The following is a 16820-nucleotide window of genomic DNA, read 5'->3' on the forward strand; positions in this document are numbered from 1 at the left end:
ATGAAAAGCGGCATACAAATACAATACAATAAATAAAAGTAAGGGGAAGAGCTTTTCAGGAAGGAAAGCTGGCTACGCCATGGGGCTTCATGGGTGGAGGGCAGTTTGCATCTGTTTGCTTTAGCCTGCGCTATGGGGCTTCTTCATCGGGGTGTGCGGAGCCAGCAGGCCTTCTTCATCTGTCTCCCACTGAGGGCTGCGCCAGGCCAAGTCTGGGTGCCATGCTGTGGGGCTCCTTCTCCCCCTCCCTTCAGAGCAGTTCTGCGCACCTTTTTTCTGGGTGGCCGGCTCACGTCTTGCAATGTGGGACTTTGGTGGGGAGGAATGTCCCACATCGCAGGACATGAGGCAGCCCTATATATATTCATATGGGACTGCCTTGGATCCCGACTTATGGTGACCCTATGAACAGGGTTTTCATGGTAAGCGGTATTCAGAAGGGGTTCACCACTGCCTTCCTCTGAGGCTGAGAGGCAGTGACTAGCCCAAGGTGAGCTTCATGGCTGTGTGGGGATTCGAACCCAGGTCTCCCAGGTGGTAGTCCAACACTCTAACCACTAGGCCACACTGGCTCTCATATAGATAGCTATAAAAAGAGGGGAATATATATTTAAAAACTCTTCCACATATTCCCATAAAGACACTACAAGGGAGGGAGGCTGGTGGTGGGAGACAGGGGTTCAGTTTGGCCTTCCTCGCCCGTGGATTCTGCCGCCGGCTGGCGGGAAGCTCCCGGCCCAGCTCGGTGCCGCTGGCCGAGGGAGGCCCACTCGCCCTCGCCCTGGGGATCCCGCAGCGCCCGCCACGAAGGGACGTCGCCAGCCAGCCAGCCTAGCTCGGCGGCGCTCTCCTGGGTTGCCCCACCCCGGCCGGCTGCGCAGGCGGACCCGGAGGAGGCGGAGGCAGCGCAGGCGAAGACTCAGGCGGCGGCTTCGGCTGGGAAGTCGCCCGGAGGAGGAGGACAGAAGGAGGCTTCGCCGCCGCGCCGCCGCCGCCGCCATGGCGCTGGTCACCCTGCAGCGCTCGCCCACGCCGAGCGCCGCCTCCTCTTCGGCCAGCACCAGCGAGGTGAGGAGCGCGGCGGGGCCCTCGACGCCCCCTTCTCCGGCCTGCCCCACACCGGGCGGGCTCCCCATCCGTGGCCTCCCATAGTTCGGCCTTGGCGTCTTAGGCGACTGGGCCGCCCCCGCGCATCCTTCGCCCCGGCTCGCCGAGCCCCACTGCGCTTTGCCTCGGCTCCCGAACGACCCCCGGGCTGCTCAGGCCGGCCTCCTTTCCACCCATCTGCTTGCCCTATTCTGCTCCCCCCCCAAAAAAACAGCCTCCCCACAGCCGTGCCTTATCAAGTGTTTTTATGCCCCCCATTCATTCCCCTCCCCAGGTGCTCAGGCCCCATAGCGGTGCCCTGCTGTTGGCTTTGGGGGCTCTGCATTTGGCCCCCAAACGCGCTGCAATGCTCCCTCTTCTGCCAGAACTTTTGGGGGGGCATGTCACAACCATTGGCATGCATACTGCACCTCCCCGTATGGTGAACCCGCAAAGTTGCCTCTAGCGCGCTGTTCGTCAAGCTTGGGTCCCCAGATGTTGTTGGACTACAACTCCCATCATCCTTGGCCATTGGCTAAGCTGGGTGGGGTTGATGGGAGTTGTAGTCCGACAACATCGGGGGCAGGCCCAAGGTTGAAGAATACTGCCTGAGCCTTGATACTGACCTGTAGTCACCCAACACACACACACACACAACCACTGTCCTGGGTCTAATTTGCTGCTTTTCCGTGGCACAAACTCTGCGCCCTGTGCCCCTTCATCGCTGGGGCCCTCTAAGCCTTTGGTGTAGTTTATTCTGGGATAGGCAAGGTTTCTCTGCAGTCAGGAGGTTTCTGTCTGATTTCTCTTTCAATCAACCCTTTGAGGGTGAGCTGAGTTCACACATGCATGCTTAGTGTGTGAATGAGCCGTCAGAGAACCAACAATTCAGACAAACTTTTCTGCCACTGCCTCAGACATGATGCTTTTTGGTGGAGGTGAGTTGCACATTCAAGGGACTCTTTTATGTTTTTTGAATGTATGTATAGCACTTGAACAATTTTTAGGCACTTTATAAGTGTTAACAGTGAAAATTCCTGTAGGCTTCATATGCATCAGAATGGAGTGGTGGAAGAGATTGTACCACTTAAGAATGAAGCTGGATGATATTTTTACTGTTCCCTTGTGAAAAGGGTTGGAGGTTTTTTTTGGTACAATAAAATGTGCCTGGAAGTATAAAACCCAACAAAGCCAGAAAGGAGGAGATAATTTTCTAGCTCCATGTGCTAGTTTTCTGCTTGTGAGGCACAGGAGAGCTTTCAGAAATGACACAGACACAGCCTTCCTGTCTGCCTGGCATGACACAGTCAACTCTACCATCTCAGGATTCTGCCTGCTCATTCAGGCCCGAGGCCCAACGTGTGTGTGAGCTGGCTCTGAAGTTCCTCATCAGGAATTTCTACCTCTTCTAATGGGACTGCTCTCTTCCTTGCCACCTGCTTTTTGGACTCCTTGTACCATCATAAGCTCTGTGCTGATGCATGTCCCACCCATTCATATGCATTTCATAATCCTGAAATGTATGTGGAGGATTCCATTACTATCATTGTTATGCTGTCATTGTGCATGGTTCTTTAGAAAGTAACAAGGTGGTAGGTTGCATTCCCAAGCAGCTTAAATCTAAAATTTGGCCCAGGGGTGTGTGATAGGAAGAGGGGTGGGTGGGATAGATGAGAAAAGAACCCTTCTCTTACCTGATTTTTGGCTTGTGCTCTGTATCAAGCCCACAGTCCTATGACCTAAAAGCATCCAACATACATAGAGCTTGACCGTCTGCACCCCTGATCTGAAACCTGCTGTTACATCCTGTGGTTTATTCTCACATCCTACACTTCAAAACTGTATTTGCCACATCTGAGTTCTTGTTGCTCTTTCTCCCCTGTCTGAATAGTTGAAATCCCTCCCCTACTTCAGGCATGCTCTTCGTGCCCAAATTAGATTCTTTGGTTTCATTCCTTGGTTAGACTGACTCCTCGCCTTGGTTTTGGTGTGTTTTCCTGCTTCTATGAGGAAGAAAAACCCCTTGCCCCCTAGCTGTTGTTGAGGTTGATCTGTGTTTTTATTGCAATCCTGTGCGTGTTTACTCAGAAGAAACTCCTGCTGTGTGCAGTGGGGCTTACTTCCAGGATGAGTGGGCATATGGTTGTAGTCTTAGTGTGAGTGTTTAAAATGTTTCCAGCAGTGCACTGAGCTTCAGTTTTAAATATCTTGCATTTCGTGGTGTTGCTGAAAAAGATGCATGACCTCATTGTGATCCCATTTACACAGTGTTATGTCGGGATTAGTCCTGATTGAAGCGATCGGGATTATTCGCCCCATTTCGAATTTGCCATTTTTGGGCAAGGTCATTGAGCGAGTGGTGGCTAACCAGTTGTCAGCACACTTGGATGAAACGGATTATTTAGATCCATACCAATCGGGTTTCAGGACTGGACATGGTACTGAAACAGCCTTGGTCGCTGGTAGATGATATGAGGAGGGCACTAGACAGGGGAGAATTCACCTTTCTTGTCCTCCTGGATCTCTCAGCGGCTTTTGATACCGTCGACCACGGTATCCTGTTAGATCGCCTGGAGGGATTGGGAATAGGAGGCACTGTTTTACAGTGGTTCTGTTCCTTTCTCTCTGACAGGCATCAACAGGTAGCATTGGGAGATGAGGTTTCAGACCCTTGGCCCCTCACTTGTGGAGTGCCACAGGGTTCTATCTTCTCTCCCATGCTATTTAACATCTATGTAAAACCGCTGGGAGCTATCATCAGGAGGTTTGGGCTGCGGTGTCACCAATATGCTGATGACACGCAGCTCTATCTCTCCTTTAAATCTTCACCGGAGTTGGCTGCAGAGACCTTGTCCAAGTGCCTGGAATCCGTGAGTGGGTGGATGGGAAGAAACAGGCTGAAGCTCAATCCTGATAAGACCGAGGTGCTACTTGTGGGTGACAGGGGAAAGTTGGGTGTTGTTGACCTGAATCGTAATGGGGTAAGATTACCCCTGAGGGATCAGGTCCGCAGCCTCGGGGTTGTTCTTGATTCCAAGCTGTCCATGGAGGCTCAGATTTCGGCAGTGAGCCGGGCAGCTTGGTATCAACTACACCTCATACGGAGGTTGCAACCCTACCTCCCTATTCATCAGCTCCCACTGGTGGTACATGCCCTGGTCACCTCTCGATTAGACTACTGCAATGCGCTCTACGTGGGGTTACCCTTGAAAACGGTCCGGAAACTACAACTGGTGCAGAATGCGGCGGCTCGATTACTTACGAATAGTCGCCGCCGGGATCACATCACACCAGTGTTGTTCGATCTACACTGGCTTCCAGTTGTTTTCCGGGCCCAATTCAAGGTGTTGGTCTTAACCTTTAAATCCCTATACGGTCTCGGCCCAGTTTACCTGAAGGAGCACCTCCAGTACCACCAACTAAGCCGCCCAACCAGATCAGCCACACAGGGCCTTCTCTCCGTCCCACCAACGAAAACAGCTAGGTTGGTGGGGACTAGAGAGAGGGCATTCTCAGTGGCGGCCCCCACTCTCTGGAACTCCCTCCCGTTCGATCTTCGCCATGCCCCTTCCCTAGATACATTTCGCCGAGCCTTGAAAACATGGCTCTTTGGACAGGCCTTTGGGATCCCCGGGGTGGGCTAATTTCTTTATATTGTTTTAAAACTGTCTATTGTTGGCCCTAAACTGTTCTGTACTGCTGCTTTTAAAATGATTATTGTTGACTGCACTGTATTTTATTATGTATTTATATTGTATTTGAACTTCAATGTTGTACGTCGCCTAGAGTGGTTTCGGCCAGATAGGCGACACAAAAATTAAATTTATTATTTATTATTATTATTATTAAGCTGCTGTGCCTGTGAGTGGTGTGTTGGGTTTGTCTCATTCATGTGGTGGGGGAGGGAGAGGCTCCATTCATGAGATCTCTGTGCCTCTCACCTGTCATCCAGAGTATCCTAGTGATTGGATTTCATTCAGAGCATGTTTGGATTCCCAAAGGCAAATGTATTTTCACAGGCAGCCTGCTTTGATTAGAGAAGGTCTAATATGGTAACTGGAATTAAATAATATATTACTGCTTTTTTAAGCTCTTTACTTGATTCATCTATAAAACTTTAAAAAGTGCACATTACCAAAACCTCCATAGAGGTGACTTTTCAAAATATTTCAGGAAGGGTGTTTTATTTTATTTTATCTTCTCACATTTATGTGCTGCCTTTTTTCCATCATGGAATCTAAGAGCGGCAGACATGTGGTTCCCAGGCAGTCAGACATCCAGCCACTGACCAGACCCAACTCTGTTAACTTCAGCAGGGTGCCCTTGTGTGCCTTCAGACCATACTCTGGAACCAGGTCAGGTAAACTATGAACTAGGAACACAAGATGCCACTTAAGAAAGGCCAGCTGGACAGCAAGACACCAGAATCAAAATATCCTCAAAAGAAAAGTTATCAAAATAAACCTGCATTAGGTTAATCTGGTGATTCAAGCTTTCAGCCCTAGGAGAGTGACAAAGAACAAGTTCCTATCTCCTGAACATAATATTTCCCTTTTTATATTATTAAATGAAGGCGACAAAACTGGAGAGCCAGCTAGTGTGGTGTGACTTCAGCGCTGCAGTTAGCTATGAAGCTGACTTGGTGGCCTTTGTCTTCTCTCTCTCTCTCTGCCTAACCTACCTCACAGGGTTGTGAGGTAGATAAAATGGGGAGGGGGCAGCATATATGGCAGTCTAAGCTTCTGGGAGGAAGGGTGGAATGAAAAGGCAATAAGATAGATACGGATGCATGCTATTATTTTACTGCTGGTATTTTTAAAGTTGGCAAGAAACACATTCTTTTGATCTTTTAAGGCTTAACACTTCTCGGGTCTTTTTCCCTTCAGTTGGAGGTTGGCAGTGATGAAGAACGCAAGCTGAACCTGAGGTAGGCATGAGCTACTCTTGCTCCAAACGTTGTTTGGCATTTCTCCCCCCCACCCTTCATTTGTTTATGGTATGCCACATAAGGCCTTGATCTTGTGTGAACGGGTGGGGGGAATGTTCCAGTTTCCAAGGGAATGGAAATGGCTGCTGAATAGAGTGTGGTTGGCTCCCTCTTAAACTCACCACATTGGGTGATTTGTTATTGCCGTTTCTTCCATCTGAACCTCGGCTACATCTGGGACCCAGTTTTAAAGGTGATGTTGGGCATTTAAGGAAAAAAACATATCCACGTACTGTTCCACATTTCAAGGGAGGCACACCTGGCGCCTTCTCTATCCCTCTTTAGATGACAGGGAATTATCTGCATTATAGGCTCCTGGCAAAGACCTTCCTTTTTCCCTTTGGTATGCTGTGTTAGTCCTTTTCGTTTGGGTTTTAAATTTTGTACATGGTCTGTTCTGTAAAGTTGGTATAGCATAGTGGGAAGGAGAGCCTGGCTGGGCATCCAGAGTCTGTGAGTTCAAATCCCCGCTTGTGTCTCCTGGGCGTTGAGGGCCAGCTAAAGATCACCCCACAGTGAGTGGCTCAGGGATTACGTGCTCTGCCACCTGTGGGCAAGCGGCATAGTCCCAAGGAGCCCAGTTGCCCCCCAGCTGGCAGTTGCGGACAAGGAAGGGGCTGGCTTGTGCAGCTGTGGCAAGCTGAGCAGGCCCTCGCCAGCTGGGGAGGACTAGCCTCAGAGGGAGGCAATGGTCAAGCCCCTCTGAATACCGCTTACCATGAAAACCCTGTTCATAGGGTCGCCATAAGTCGGGATCAACTTGAAGGCAGTCCCACTTCACTGAAGCAGAAGCATGCCAGGGATCCTTGGCTCGTGTCTCACACAGGCTAATGCTGCGTGCCTAGCAGTCGAGGCCTCAGGATATATGCTAAAGCTGGTTGCATGGAATGCTCCACAGACACATTTTCTTACAGGCATGGTGGCACATTTAAATTGCATCTGAGCTTGTCTCATCCCAGGAAAGTGGACTCAGTACAGCATTTTAAATTAGCCCCCCCCCCAAGTTACTGCCTTCCCTCCCCAGAAATCACCAGCGGTTTCTTACTCATCTTTTTATGATGTTTTAAAGTGTTTTTAGTGCTTCTGTTTGCCGCCCTGGGCTCCTGCTGGAGGGAAGGGCAGGGTATAAATAAAATAATAAATAAATAAATATGTGTAAGAACAAGCTAGTAAAAAAATTTTTTTGCCGGTTTAGAAGTACAGTGAGCTGGTGGAATTGGTATGGAGTGCTCCCTGCCTCCTTCATTAGCCCACTTGCTTTCCACCTTGCCTGTGCTTACCTTCCTCCTCCAGGAACAGCATGGAAATGCAGTAGTCTGGCAGCAGAGGAATGGATCTCTCTGTCCATCCACTGTAAGCCTGCTATGTTTCAGTGCCAGGCGCACAGGAGGTTTGCTTCCTAGTGTAGCAACTCAGTGGAATGTTGGCAGAGGGGCAGAGCAACCTGTTCCTCCACTGAGCCCTCTTGGTTTCCATGCGGGATGCTCAGGAACGGACTGACCCTCCTGGCCAGCAGGGCAATGCAGTCCCTTCCCCAGCAGTGCACTTGGTTTCTGCACTGGGCCGGGAGGAAATGGAGCACCCCCGTCCCTGCCCAGCATCAGTATGCAGTGGGAAGCCAGAGGGAGGGATGAAGAGCTCTGTTGCTCCTCTAGCAGTCTGCCCCCTGCCCGGATGGAACTCACTGTTGCTTGTGGTGACTAGGTGAGTGGTTAGAAACAAGGCTGGCCTAGTGGTGTTGTGGGGATAGGCTGTACAACACAATTCTGCCCCAGCCAGGCTGCAGTGCGCTGCTGCAGCATTAATGTGCTATACATCGAATGCATGGAGGCCTTCAGTGAATGTGTGTGGTAAATTGCATGTCCGCATGCTCATTACCCACCCACCCCTTTTGTAAAGCCCTCATATAAATGACAGAGGAATTCCCCAACTAAGTGGCATGTAAGGTTCTACTTCTGATGTCGTAGCTGCCTTCTCTGACTTCTCCTTTGGGATGTTCTTAGGTGTTCTGTGAGTCATTCTTGCTTCGCTTCTGGATGAAGACAAATTATGCATGGATCAGTTGTACGGTAACAGCCAGCTGACTTTGTGCAGTTTGGCAGCAGGGCTGGGTGCCGTCATGGGACAGGGATTGTAGGTGTGTTGTCTGTGCAGATATCTGCCTGGCGTTAGGGGTTTTCATGGATGAATTTTCATCTGCAGTGGGTCCATGTTTGCAGCTCAAGAGGTAACAACGTGCATCTCAACTTTTCCTTCTGCTGTGGAGTTTCACCTTCAAGTTGTGTGGATCTATCTCTGCAGACTGCATCAGGGCAGGGCCTGGGTTGTTGATGGTTGTACCTGAATCCAGACCTGGGAAGGTGCTTTCTGAACCAGGGTCTTTGGTGTCCATTGCTGGAACTCGAGACTAGAGCTAAATTTTGCATTGGAGCCAGAAGAGCAGCAGGTGAAAGTCCTTCCTATTCCGCCGACCACGCAAGAGTGCAAGCATGATGGGCCCCTGGGATTATACTAGGCCTGGTGAAACCAGAGGCTTCATACTGTCTGCAAGTCACAGGGCTGGTGATCTGTACTGGTATTGCTGTCAACACCTCTGAGATGTGGGTGTCCTTATTTATAATAAAGTACCTAAAACTTTCTTGGCGCTGTGTGAAGATTAAGAAAGTAGGACAGTCTCTGCTTTCATGCTTACACTTTAAAAGCACAATGCAAAGGAATATATATATTGGTTTTACCTTTAAAGCCCTTCACAACTTAGGACTAGAGTACTTCAAGGCCCACCTGATTCCGTGTATTAAGACCTTCAGTTGCGGACTCCTGTGAGTGCCCGTGCCATCTGAGTGAAGGCAGTTAGCTACCCAAGAGAGGGGCTTCTTGGTGCTGGCACCCCAGGTGTGGATGTTCCTCCCCTGAGAGGATCCTTTGGCACATACCTCACTAGTCGTTTGGTGCCAAGCAAAGACCTCTTAATTTCCCCAGCTTTTTAGATACAATTTCAATCCTGCCTGCTTTGTGCTACTTTTATGTTTTTATGGCATAGTTTGCATGACACGTTAGACCATAGTTTAAAATAAGCTATGGTTTAGGGTGGTTTGCTGCTCCCCACTCTTTCCTTCAGCGTGTCTGGGAGGAAATAAAACAGGCTGGCCTTGCATTACGTGCAGACTAGCACTTGTGGTTTGTTTCCCTTAAACAAACCATCATCAATAAGCCAAGGTTTGTTCTTAATTTAGTCCTCGTGGCTTGTACTTAATGCAAAGCCAGCCTTGGTTACTTCCAGCATGCTGAAGGAAGGAGTGGTGGAGGAGTGAAGCACACATTCACTTTAAACTCTAGTTTATTTTAAACTGTAGCTTTAAAGTGATGTGCAAACCAGGCCTGTGGCTGTTTGCTTATGTTTTCTGTATTTACATTTTATTTTTTTTCTTCTTTTTTGTGAACTGCCCTTGGAATATGATTGAAGGATGGTATAAAAACAGTTAAATAAATAAATAATTTGGGGTGGGGAACAGGAAGACAAGCAAACTCTGGTACCAAAAATTTCCACTTTCATAATTACCTTGTAGAATGGCCACTGTTTTGAGAGAGAAGTCCTCAAATGGCATTTGGCCACAGCCGAGCAGATAGAGTGCACCATGCTGTCTCACCCTCTCCCACTGACGCAGCCAGATGGAATGGTTGCTGATGGATGACGCAACCAGATGGAATGGCTGCTGATGGATGAGTACACATAACCTACGTAGTGAGTTCTCTGGGACCATGTTCCAGCCAGTTCAGACTACAGCAGGGTTTCCCAAATTGTGGTCACTGGAGCACAAGTGGTCCACGAGCTTCATTCATTCAAGTGGTCTGCGACACATGCGCATTAAATCTTCATATGGATTTTTAATTTGTGTTTTTAATGTTTCTTTTCTTACATTGTATGCTGTTGTATTACAATTTGAATTCTATGGAATGCGAGTTGTAATACAGTGTAAGAAACAAAAGAAGCGATAAGAATACAATCAAATATAGTAAAGCATCTAACGCAGGACATTACAATTGCTAAAGCAGGCAAAAAAATACTTTTAAATGGTCCGCCAAGACCCTCAGCAATTTTCAAGTGATCCGGGGGGAAAAGTTTAAACTACGGAATCTCAGGTAGATTGCAGCCTCTGATGACGCACAGCAAACCCTCCCTGCAGGATGACTCCTCTCTGCCTGGCAGCAGTTGTCTGCTGACTCCACTTCTGCGATGAGACAACCAACCAAATGCACCTTTCATCAGGGGAGGCAGCTATCAGTCATTGTGCTGAGCTGCCGACTAGCGATAGCTAATGCTTATTAAGCAGTGGAGCAGCCAACCTCCACTGGCAGTATTCAATAATGGTTATCATGTGGCTGTCAGGTGACTGGACATTTTGCATCCTGGTTTGTTGTTCATCACCATTATTAGAGCTCCTGTCAAATAGCTTGAGGATTTTGTCTGGGGTCTCTCAAACAGGTAGAGCTTAAAGGACAACCTGTTTTAGAGTCATTGTATTGCACTTTTGGTCCATTGGGGGGCAGTGTCATTCCGTTTCTTGTCAGAAAAGAATCCCAAGTCCTTGCTGTTGGTTTCCTTGCGAGATAGTTTTGTCTAGCTTTTAGAGAGGATCTGGAGTGACCTTGCCATGAGATCACCAGGAAGGCTGCTGCAGGAAAGATAGGGCTCTTCTAGTGGGCATGAAAGCTGACTCAAGAGGAGGGTCCTTCAAACTGCAAGAGTAAAGAGAGTGAGTGGAATAGAGAAACAGCTGCAGTTGTGAATATAATCTTTGGGACAGGAAATTTCTGTACAGGAGAGATCAGAATATTTTATTTTATTTATTTATTTGTTGAATTTCTATACCGCCCGACTAGCATAGCTCTCTGGGCGGTGTACAATAGAGAAATATAAATATAATAATTTGGGATTCAGTCTTAATTTGAGGTGTATGTGTTTAAAATAAATCACACTCGTATCAGCCGCACAATTTTCAATATTGTCAGGGATTAAATCCATTATGCATAAAGTTTTATTTATATTTTGTTTTAATTTATGAATCACTTTTTACAAAAAGTCTGAGTATGACAGTAAAAATTTGCGTAGTAAAAAGATTGATACAACACAATTCAAGCAAATATTAAAACCAATAATAGCAAAATTAAAAAGGCTCATCACTAACATGTAGGAAGGATGCCGTCTCCTTCCCACAACACATGAGGAACACCTAAACTCCTAGTTCAGTGGTTCCCAACCTTTATGAGTACAGGACCCCCTTTGTAAGCTCCAAAAATTTTGTGACCCCCCCCCCATGCTAATTGTAACTTTAGTCTCTTTTAACTGAAAAAATGGTGTGTGGCAAAAATCACATCTCCAAATACCCCTTTCCATATAAAGCTCCCTGAAACAGGGAGGTGTTGCTTTCTTTTCTTAATGCAAAGGTCCAATCAAATTGGTATCCACCTCCCCCACCCCAGTCTAACCATGTACAGTCCTGTCTCCCAACACCAGTGGGTTACAGTGTTGGATTAAGATCCAGGTTCAAATCCTCACCCAGCCACAAAGCCCACTGGGTGATTTTGGACCAGACGCAGTCTCTCAGCCTGACCTATCTCACAGGGTTGGTGTAAGGATCGAATGGAAAGGGGGGGAACCGTGTGGACCGCCTGGAGCATCTTGGAGGAAAAGTGTGATATAAATACAATGACATTAAATAAATAAATACACTTCAGCTGCAGTATGTGGACCTCAGCCAACCTGCTGAGCTTTATAAGAATAAGTTAGTGCTTTCAGGTCTTGGGATGATAATCAGAACTGATGACTTGGTTAGCGTACACTTGGGGAATGAGAGTGGAGCAGAAAACAGATCAGTGCATGTACATATGTAAACACACCTGCCCCTCCAGCAAGCATCTGCAGGCATGCATGCATTTGGGCACGTGGGAGGGGTGAAGCCCTCAACTGCTGTAGCATCTTGAGGAGAGAGACGGGGGGTGGAGTGTAGGTGGAAGAAAGGGGGGGCACTGGCACACACACTTAGCCTTAGCAAGTGCTGAGCTTCCTAACTAGGACAAATTGCTTGCCAAAATGTGTACGTTGATTAAAATGTGCAGAAATGTGTTTATTATGAGAAATTTGCACTAAAATACTGAAGAATTTTTGTGAGGATTCCCCCCCCCCCCAAATCAAAAATTTCTATAGAAATGTGGAGAACCAGTTTTAAGATTGGAAACTGAGAGAACCAAATTGGGCATTTCCTTCCATCCCTAGTTGTGTGTATGGATCACTTGGTCTCCATTAATAATCTACCATCTGTGTGCAGAATTCTGCACTAGCCACAGTTTGAACTGTCTTCAGAGGCAGCTCAGTGTACAGCGCATTGCTGTAATGTAGCCTAGTCAGGATATCCCTATCCAAATAGAGCCACCAGTCATAATTGGTAGAAGGCATTCAGTGGCTCTAGGGTCAGTAATGGATTCATGAGTGCCCCAGCGGCTAACCTTGATCCTTCATATTTCCCATACATCAGGTTCTTCATTAACATGTAAAGTTAATTTCCCTCGCACATTACTTATTCACTTTGCACGCATCCCAAGATAACACTTGAGAAGAACTCAAAATAACAAAACCAGGGCTGGAGGGCTGGATCCAGAACAGGCTGACCCTCCACCCGGCCACCTGTCAATCACTTGACGCTATGTGACATTAGGTGATTCAAAGTTCAAGTTGCAGCTGCAAAGGATAATTCTTTCTTTGTAGCCCTAGCTTGAATTCAAAGGAAGATTCTTCCTTGAGCTCACCTGGCCTGATGTCATTTGACATCAAGCCCAGGAAAGATGGGAGTGGTCAGCCCAAAATGGCCAGATGAGCCAGTCTCAAGCCTAGTGGGTTCTCCACTACCGCGCTAAATAGACATTGGAATTGAAACATGAGGAAATTAAAATGTTGGGGGAGGAGTACATTTTTACTGGAGGTGGTGACAGGCTGGATGTGGGCCAATAAAATGAGTCTGGATCCTGAAAAGAGAGGTGTTGCGTGTCCAAGTTCTTGTGTCTGGGAGGTGGGAAGACAGCCTGTTCTAGATGAGGTTGCACTCCCCTAGAAGGAGCAGATCCACGTCTTGGGAATACTCCTGGATCTAACATTATCACTGGAGGCTCAGTTGGCTTCGGTGCCAAGGAGATCCTCTTTCCAGGTTCAGCTGGTTTGCCAGCCTCTGCCCCTTTTGGACAGAAATGACTTGGCCACTGTACTCCATGATTGGATTGAATTATTGCAATGCGCTGTACATGGGGCTGTCCTTGAAGACAACTCAAGAACTTTCACTGGTCCAAAATGCAGTGGCCAGATTACTGGCGTGGGTTCCAGTTAGATCTCATATAACCCTTGTTTTAACACAGCTGTGTTGGTTGCGAGTTTGTTTTCAGACCCAATTGAAGGTGCTCACATTAGTATTTGAAGCCCTAAACAACTTAGGTCTCAAATATCTGAGAGACCGCCTCCTTCCTTACAGACCCTCTAGGTTGTTGAGATCAGCAGAAGGGGCCCTTTTTCTGCCACCCGCAGAAGCTCAGGGCGTGGTGGCCTGGGAGAGGGCATTTTCTGTTGTAACCCCTAAGGTGTGGAACTGCCTCCCTACAGAGGCGCATCTGGCAACATCTCTGTACCGTTTTTGGCGAATGCTGAAGTTGCACCTCTTTACCTCTTTACCTCTTTGCCTTTGACACCTGAGTTGTATATTTTTAGGACCCACTCTATTTTTTGAGATGTTGTGATTTTAAGTTATTTTTGTTTAAACTGTTGTAGCCTGACCTGGGACCTCAGGGTGAAGGGTGGGTAATAAATTAAACAATAGTAATACATCTTGCAAATCTTACCTGCTTTTTTATTGAGAGAACCAGAGAAAGCGAGGCTTTTTTTGTTCATTTGCAGATGGCATTTGGGGTCCATGGCTTGGGGAGCAGAATTTGGCAAAAGCTAAAGAGTGTCATGAGCTAAATAGATTAAGTGTTAAGTTGACTTTCTGTGCAGTCACGTATTTGTGTCACAGGCTTGTTTGAGTAAACAAAAACTGCAGAGAATTCTAGATACTTAAGAGCACTTGAGAAATATTTGTACAAATATCTGCATATTACATCAGAAACAAGATGGAAGATTAGACTGGACTGAAGTGCTATAACGAACTGGAACACTGCAGACTACTGGGTGGGATTGCATGATCCAGGGCTTGTTGCTATTTATCCCTGCAGAGCAGGAGATTCTTCCCTTCTCATTCTGTTCACTGTTCCACGCCCAGCACACTAAGGCAGTGCACAGAACACAGACCTAATGTGTGCAGTGTCAATTTCCCAGGCCACACCTACATGGCAGCTGGTTAGCAATGCTCTCAGGCCACAGAGCTGCCCCCTTGTTGCTCCGAGCACACTAAAGTCAGGATACGGCAACCTTGCCAGGATGTGATTCAGCATCCTGTTTTTTAGATATCGGATAGTCAGCAGCTTCTGCCTCCTCTTCTGCTTGCAGGACAATAAATACTCCTAGCCTGTGGGATGGCTAACTGCACAGCATGGCTATTGTCTTCAGGCTTAAGCCCACAAGATGTCCAGCAGCTCCCTGAAGCAGGCTCTTTTAAGTCTCCATTCATTCTCCCTAGAGCACATTCACTCAAAGCCTTGCAGTTGTGACGGACCTATAACTGTGACCCAAGTCATGAACTCTAGGCTCTGCAACCCACATTTTCCATAATATATTCTGTTTTCTAGATTCAGGCTTTGAAATGGAGGCAGCTGTTTGCCTGGACTGCTAGTCAGTATTTGTTGAGTGCTGGTGGCATTCTTGAAAGCTATACCATATTGGGGGTTATCCAGCCCTTCTCCCCTCTTCATCAGCTGTACCTCTAAGCTGCATAACTCTGGTTGACCCCAGTTACATGGTGGAGCATGGGTGACATCAAATATCTTATAAGGGATAAGAAACCAGGTAGTGAAAGTTGTGAGAAGCTGTTTTTGCATATATATATATATATTTACAAATCCCTGCCTGGGAAGATTGTCTAGCCTTTCTTTGGGTAGACACCAAGATCTCTGCTCACCTGAACTTGCCAGAGCCTTTCTCCTGTAAGCCTCAAGATACCCCTTGTCTGTCTTTCTGAATGTTTGATGGTGGCTTGCCTCCATCAGGTGAAAACATGTCTGGAAACTTCTACACCTATTCTCTTGCCTCAGAGGATGCTGGTGGCCTTTGCTACTTAGTAGATGGAGGCTGAAGGATGAGAGCATGAAATGCTACCTGAATAACCCTGGCACGATTGGGACACATCATGTTATATGGACCTGATCTTAACTAACACGGACAAATTGGTCACAGGAATTAAAGCGGTCGGTACCTTGGGGGAAAGTGACCACGTAATGCTGGAATTTGTGATTCTGGGGAAAGCCAAAGAAGAATATAGTCAAACATGGACCTTGGATTTCAGGAAAGCCGATTTTAGCAAGCTCAGGGAAATGATGGGTAGGATCCCGTGGCTAGATAGACTAAAGAAAAAAGGAGCCCAAGAAGCGTAGGAGTTCATGAAGAACGTATTACAAAAAGCGCAATCGCAAACAATTCCAAAGAGAAAGAAAAACAGAAGACATCGGAAAAAGCCAATGTGGCTACACGGAAGACTGGTGGAGGAGGTAAAAATAAAAAAGAGCATGTATAAAGAATGGAAGGAAGGACGCATCACCAAGGAAGAGTACCGACGAGCGGCTCGGGCTTGCAGGAATAGCGTAAGGAAAGCTAAAACCCAGAATGAGCTGAGGCTGGCGAGGGAAGCGAGGAACAACAAAAAGGGGGTTTTCAGATGTGTTCGAAGCAAGAGAAAGACCAAGGAAACGGTGGGACTGCTGCTCAATGAGGATGGCAAAATGTTGACAGATAACAAGGAAAAGGCAGAACTGCTCAACACCTATTTTGCCTCCGTTTTCTCCCAAAAAGGGAACAGTGTGCAACCTTGCATCAGTAGCAATCTCAGTAAGGGGTCGGGATTGCAGTTCGAGATTGATAAGGAGATAGTCAGGAAATACCTAGTTAACCTAAATGAGTTCAAATCTCCAGGGCCTGATGAACTGCATCCCAGAGTATTGAAGGAACTTGCGGGTGTACTCTTGGAACCTCTTGCCATCATCTTTGAGAAATCCTGGAGAACGGGAGAGGTGCCGGAGGATTGGAGACAGGCAAATGTCATCCCGCTCTTTAAAAATGGTAAAAAAGAAGATCCGGGGAATTACAGGCCGGTTAGTCTGACTTCAATACCGGGAAAGATATTAGAACGGATAATAAAAGAGTCCATTGGCAACTATCTAGATGACAATGCTGTGATTAGTAGGAGCCAGCATGGGTTTGTCAAGAAAAAATCCTGTCAAACCAATCTCATCTCTTTTTTTGATCGGGTCACTAGCTTAGTAGATGGTGGAAATGCTGTAGATGTCATCTATCTAGATTTCAGCAAAGCATTTGACAAAGTCCCCCACGACCTTTTGATTAGCAAACTCGTCAAATGCGGACTACATGGAAATACTGTCAGGTGGATTCACAACTGGTTGGAAAACCGTACTCAAAGAGTGGTTGTTGGTGGCTCTGCTTCGGACTGGAAGGAGGTCTCAAGTGGAGTGCCACAGGGTTCTGTCCTGGGGCCGATACTCTTCAACATTTTTATCAGTGACTTAGATGAAGGGGTGGAGGGAAGCCTTATGAAGTTTG

General features: G+C 47.2%; 1 protein-coding gene across 1 annotated transcript in view; it reads left to right on the top strand.

The window, feature by feature from the left end:
- Nucleotides 1-643: 643 nt before the first annotated feature.
- SSH1 (slingshot protein phosphatase 1) overlaps nt 644-16820 on the top strand; it is a 77015-nt gene continuing 60838 nt past the window's right edge. The window contains exons 1-2 of the mRNA XM_061602435.1: nt 644-1068; nt 5973-6013. Of these exons, the coding sequence (XP_061458419.1) occupies nt 1000-1068; nt 5973-6013 (110 nt within the window). The 5' untranslated portion in view covers nt 644-999. The remainder of the gene's footprint in view (nt 1069-5972; nt 6014-16820) is intronic.

Source organism: Rhineura floridana, chromosome 19 (genome assembly GCF_030035675.1).
Source record: "Rhineura floridana isolate rRhiFlo1 chromosome 19, rRhiFlo1.hap2, whole genome shotgun sequence".
Lineage (NCBI taxonomy): Eukaryota > Metazoa > Chordata > Lepidosauria > Squamata > Rhineuridae > Rhineura > Rhineura floridana.